We start from the raw sequence: 6,000 nt of genomic DNA, 5'->3' as shown, positions 1-6,000 counted from the left end.
AAAAAAAAAAAAAAAAAAAAAAAAAAAAAAAACTGCCCACTTAGAATTGTATTGACTAAATTTGTAGTTTGGTATTAAAGTTTTAAAGGATAGTATAAAGAAACTGTTTAACATTTACCATAGAGCTATTGAGGACTTTATTATCTTTCTTTGTATGACCCATTCTCCTCACTCCTATGAAACATTGGGAGGAAAATTTTTGATTGTCGTGAGTGTTGATCTTTCATGTAGCTATGTGTCTAATTGAGGTCAAACTCATGGTATGCATCCATTCATTGATTCAGCCAATTTACTGTATGTTTCTGTTTTTGCCATTTTGGTTTTGTTTTTATCAAGTCTTGATTTTTAAAAAAAACTTAATATTCATGATTTTTAAAAGCAGACTTAAATTCTTTAAAGAAATTACTAAAACTATTAGATGTTCTAAACAAGGACAATCCTGAACAAGAATTTGTTTTGTTTGGTTGTTCCCTTTTCTGTGAGTTCCTGAACTGAAAGCTACAACAAGAGATTAGCACATGACAGCCAATGCAGTCGGCCAAATCCAGCTAGCTGTCTCTTTCAGTACAACCCCCAAACTAAGAAGTTTTTGTATTTTAAAGGATTGGTGGGATGGAGGAAAGGAGCACATGACAGAGCTGTTGTGGTCCACAAACCCCTATGTATATATTCTCTGGTCCTTTATAGAAAGTTTGTTAGTCCCTGTCCTTACAGATCAATAAACTTTGCTTGTTTTGAAGGTAAATTTTGGGAACAAAAAGCTATAGCTTGATTTTTATGAAGTAATAACTGGGGATTACATAAATAGAAACAATTTTCTACATGTGTGAAAATCTCAACAACTAAAATTGGGTTAAACCTGCACACTAATATAGTATTTCATACTGGATTTATTTATTCTCTTAATGTCCATCTTTGTTTCATGTTGAATTTCATAATCTGAAATCTCTGAAATCAAAATGGGACTGGTCTCCTCTTTTGTACTTTAATTAAAAACAGGGTGTTTCTCAGCCTTTTGGCTAAACTCAAGTGTAAAAACAGGAGTCCTTACCCCCAGGATGTCTGGGGCCTGTTAGGAACCAGTCTACACAGCAGGAGTAGAGCAGCAGACAAGCAAGCAAAGCTTGCATCTTCATTTATAGCAGCTCCCTATTGCTTCCATTACTGCCTGAGCTCTGCCTCCTGTCAGATCAGCAGAGGCTGTAAATCCTCAAAGACATGTGAACCCTACAGTGAAATGCTCCTGCAAAAGATCTGGGTTACACATTCCTTATGAGAATCTAATGTAAAAATAATTAAAACAAAATGCATAATAAATGTAATATTCTTTAATCATCCCAAAACCACCCCCCACCATTCCCAGTCCTTGGAAAAATTGTCCATGAAAAAATAGTCCATGAAACTAGTCCGTGGTGCCACAGAGGTTGGAGACCACTGATCTAAAATTTTTATTAGACTTTAAATTAATGTGGTAAATTTGTATTTTTATTTTTTCAAAGCTAAAGCTTTATTTTAAAGCTAATTTTTTTTCCTAGAGAAAGGTACTGAGAATTTTTTAAATCTGGTTTTCACAGAAAGGTAACATTCTTAAGATTCATAACTAATAAAGAATCTTTATTCTCTAAGTATATCTAAATGTAATTTATAGCATTTTCACGTTGTATAAATATAACGAAAACTATTAAGAGATTCTAATTCTTTTTCTGTCATTGCTTGTAACTATAGGTTGAATCATACATATAGTCAGCTTTTAAAAGAGACTGAAGTTTTACAAACTGACCATAAAAACTTGAAAACTCTCCTAAATAATTCTAAACTGGAACAAACAAGATTAGAAGCTGACTTTTCAAAGCTAAAGGAACAATACCAACAACTGGATATCACATCCACAAAATTGAATAACCAGTGTGAGGTAAGCCTTTAAGAGTTTAAATTACTGTTTCTTTCCTGTAGTATCAAGAGAATACTGTAGTATTCCCAAAAAATAATTACAATAGCAGTTGCAGTATATATTTAATGAGATGCTTCTAAAAGAACTGATCATGGATCATTGAGATTTACAACTCAGAAAAACTATCACTAATTTCATCATATTTTAAACTATAGTTTAGAATTTTTTAATGTTTTATAGTTTAAATTTATATGCCTAGAGACTTTGAAAATTGTAAAATTTTGTGCTTTAGTGGAAGCACCATTGTATACTCTAATGTGAAATTATAAACCAGTAGAAAGAAAAATTGGTTTGAAAGCATATAATTTACCCAGCAAAACTCAAAAAGTTCAAAGCATTTATTTTACCAATGATTCATAAAGGTCTAAATACAATATAATTAAGGTGGTATACTTTTGGAATAGTAGAGGAACATAGTAAATCAGCTCCTCAAACAATAAAATTAGTCAGAAATGTCAAAAACAACCATTTTAGGACTCTAGGAGTTAGCTAAAAAGGCATTTATTAAAGAAAAGCTATGCAACTTTGGGAGTAACTATGGTTGTCTGAGACATTTTTGTATTTTCATTTCCTTTCCATTGATAAGATACCTAGTCATTCTTACAAAGCATGGGGCAAGCATTTAAAACTAGCAGTTTTGGGTTGGTGATTTAGCACAGTGTTGCCACTGCCTGCCTTGCAAGCACAAGGTCCCAAATTCAATCCAGGTACCAAAAAAACTAGCAGTTTTGCTTTTGGAGTAGACTGACTTGTTTTGAGCAGAGCACAAAAAAAAAAAGCCTCATGACGGCCAGGTGTGGTGGCACATGCCTGTAATCCTACCACTCTGGGAAGTTAAGGCTGGAAGGTCTCAAGTTTGAGCCCAATCTAGGTAACTTAATAACTTAGCAAGACTGTCTCAAAATGAAAAAAAAAAAAAAGGCCTGGGGATGTAGCCCTGACTACCTACTCATCTCTAGTTGTCTGTCACAGTGTAGGCTAAATGTTAGCTTTTGGGAAAAGTCATGTAATGGTAAGATATAGAGAAGGTTGAAAAATAAATTTGTGGTGTAAGAGGTCAGGATGGTATACTCAGGAAAGGATGGTGATTGGAGGTTAGCACAACAGTATTTCTGGTATATGACTAATGTTCTGTTTCTTGAATGTATGCTGATTTAAGATATGTGTTAACTTTGAAATAATTCACTTAGCTGTATGTAACTTAAATTTTTTCTCTTTCTGTATATATGTCTCATCATTTGACTTTTGACATAATGTTCTATAACAACCATAAAACCTCAGAAATGATGAACATTGTTTTTTTTCAAGAGTCAGGGTTGGTGAAGCAGATATGCTGATCCACCTCACTGATGTGTAGACCAGAAGTTTGCTTCTACACCTGATTAGCTCCTCCTCCCTCCTAAGAGCTTCCAGTAGACCCCCTGGAAGCACACAGAGCCTCTTGAGGACTAGGCTGGGAGCTTCCAACATAATCACTTCCACTTTTTCTTCACCAAAAACATTCTAAATTCAAGAAGAGGAAAAATATATTTCACTGATGGGAAGAGTAAATAGTCACACTGCAAAAAAGTATAGGAAAGAGAACAAATTCATTCCATTTTTCAATGAATCTACCACATATATTTCAGTGTAACAGTGTGTAATTAAACCAAATATAATACAGTATTGATAGTTATCAATCTAGGTAGTTTAGTTATTCGTAGTATCATTCTTCCTGATTTTTTGTACCTTTTGAGAATTTTCCAGAAAAGAGGGAAGAGCAATGGTTGTAAAGGGTATGTGTTGCTTGCTTTTTTCTTTTTATTATTGTTTACATCTCTGCACTTCATTTCACATCTGCTGAATTCAAATGCTAAGGCCCAGAAATCTACTCTAAAAATGATACTAAATTTTGAATTATTGCTTTGGACTTTCTGACTTCTCTTCAAACTTTTGGGCTATCTAGGGCATATTTCCAGTTTCTACTAACTGCATACAAAAAGCCAAAACTTGCCAGTAATAATTATTGACTAAATTACCTGACCTTCCTTGATGAAATCCCCAAAACTAAACACAAACTTTCTTGAAAACAGTGGTTGGGGGAAGAAGATTTATTTAGTATCTATACTACCAGATACTTCACATAAATTATTTAATTCTTGTAACAATCTTGGTGAGTTAAGGAGCTATCCTTGTTTTATGTCTTTGAGAATTTACATGTTCTAATAGCTATTTAAATAGCTAAGAAATTTGAATCTAGCTTTTTGACAATTAAGTTATATAAATGTGAAGATAGAAGTATATTTGAAACTAGATAATTTCTTTTATATATTAGACCCAGTGTTTGCAGGAATTTTAAAAATATGTATGTACAGCAAGTAATCCAATGCTATTTTCATCATTAAAATAATCATTCAAGTTTATATCAAAGTAGTCATCTAATTGTTCAAACAGTAGAAGACTTAAGTCTTCATGAAATGCTTTAGATGTTTCAGATTATTTATGTTAAATGTGAATTTTTAAAATAGATTTTATATTTAAACAGCTGCTCAGCCAACTTAAAGGGAATTTGGAAGAAGAAAATCGACATCTACTAGATCAAATTCAGACATTAATGCTACAAAATAGAACTCTATTGGAACAGAATATGGAAAGCAAGGATCTTTTTCATGTTGAACAAAGACAGTATATGTAAGTACCAAATAATTTGCACTCTGAAATATTACTCATGATGCTATAATTGCCATACCCAGTGACAGAGAAAATTCATGCTCATTTTTTAAATTTTCAATATCATTACTTCAGTATGTGCTCATATTATAGGCACTGTTAATAAACCAGAAATAACGTGAAAATTCAAATTCTGCTATAAAAGAGTTACTAATATAAAGCAATAAATACAAGTAAATGCTTAAATACAATAATTCTATAATGGAGGTATTTGTAGGGTACTATAGAAATATAGGGAAAGAGTACCTTATTCTGGAAGGGGCAAGGTAGACTTCCCAGAAGTAAGACTAGAGCTGAGCTGAGACTTGAAGGTTCAGTGGGAGTTTCCTTGAGGTGGGATACCAGGCCATGAGCATACTAATACAACTTAATTATTGATAAGTTATGTCACCATAGAGAATATAGGAATCTGCTAAGACTCCAAGATTTGGGCCTGAGTGCTTCAGTGGGTAGTCTTTGTATTATGTCATCATTAGCCTTTACTAAATTCTCTCCTTCCCTTTGCGTACTAAAGTGAAAAATACAAAAATATAATAGAAATAGGCAGATGTTGAAATCAAACAGTTCCCAATTCATATCCCAGTTCTTCAACTTATTATCTGTATGACCTTGAACAAGTCATTTTATTTCCTCTAATCATTAGCTTCTTCTCTAATTAGAAATAATCAAAGCTACTTCCAGGATTATCCTAAGAAATAAATGAAATAATATTTCTCTGGATTTTAGACTTAATGTACATGATAAGTTAGGGTACATAGGAAGCCAGGATACATAATACTTTTCTTTTTTTTTTTCTTTTTCTTATTTATTTATTTATTATTTTATTTTATTTTATTTTATTTTTGAGACAGGGTCTCACTATGTAGTTGAGACTGACCTGGAACTCACTATGTAGCTCAGGCTGGTCTTGAACTCACAGCAATCCTCGTACCTCAGCCTCCCGAGTGCTGGGATTACAGGCATGTGCCACCACGCCCGGCTATAATACATTTTTCTGAAGCATCATATTTGTACAGAATGTAGGGTAGGAAACATTTCTATATTAATATACAGTTTGTATTTGCATTAACTTTTTGTTTTGTTTTATTTTGTTTTTTTGGTGCCAGGGATCAAACTAAGATCCTTGAGCTTGCAAGGCAGGCAGTGGAACCACTGAGCTAAATCCGGAGCCCTGCATTAACTTTTACGATAAACCTCAAAGAAATTTCATTTTCATAGATGGCCACTTTGAACTATATCTTCAACTTTTATAGGGATATGTATTTCTTTATTCACTGCCATAAGAGGTATTTTAAGTTAAGTACCACTGAATATATATAAAGCTCTTCATATTTTAGTTT

The 6,000-nt window shown here is 32.9% G+C and overlaps 1 protein-coding gene across 12 annotated transcripts in view; it reads left to right on the top strand.

Moving 5' to 3' along the window:
- Ccdc88a (coiled-coil domain containing 88A) overlaps positions 1-6,000 on the top strand; it is a 154,430-nt gene that overhangs the window by 128,355 nt on the left and 20,075 nt on the right. For all 12 annotated transcript variants that reach the window (XR_778647.3, XM_010615863.3, XM_010615864.2 and 9 more), the window contains 2 exons: positions 1,726-1,912; positions 4,476-4,621. Coding sequence is in view for 11 of the 12 variants with exons in the window: in XM_010615863.3 (XP_010614165.1) it covers positions 1,726-1,912; positions 4,476-4,621 (333 nt within the window). In the remaining variant the exon portion in view is untranslated. The remainder of the gene's footprint in view (positions 1-1,725; positions 1,913-4,475; positions 4,622-6,000) is intronic.

Source organism: Fukomys damarensis, unplaced genomic scaffold (genome assembly GCF_012274545.1).
Source record: "Fukomys damarensis isolate Sample0158 unplaced genomic scaffold, DMR_v1.0_HiC HiC_scaffold_2, whole genome shotgun sequence".
NCBI classification, from domain to species: domain Eukaryota; kingdom Metazoa; phylum Chordata; class Mammalia; order Rodentia; family Bathyergidae; genus Fukomys; species Fukomys damarensis.
The sequence above is the reverse complement of the archived record's forward strand: the minus strand, read 5'-3'. Positions and strand labels throughout refer to the sequence as shown.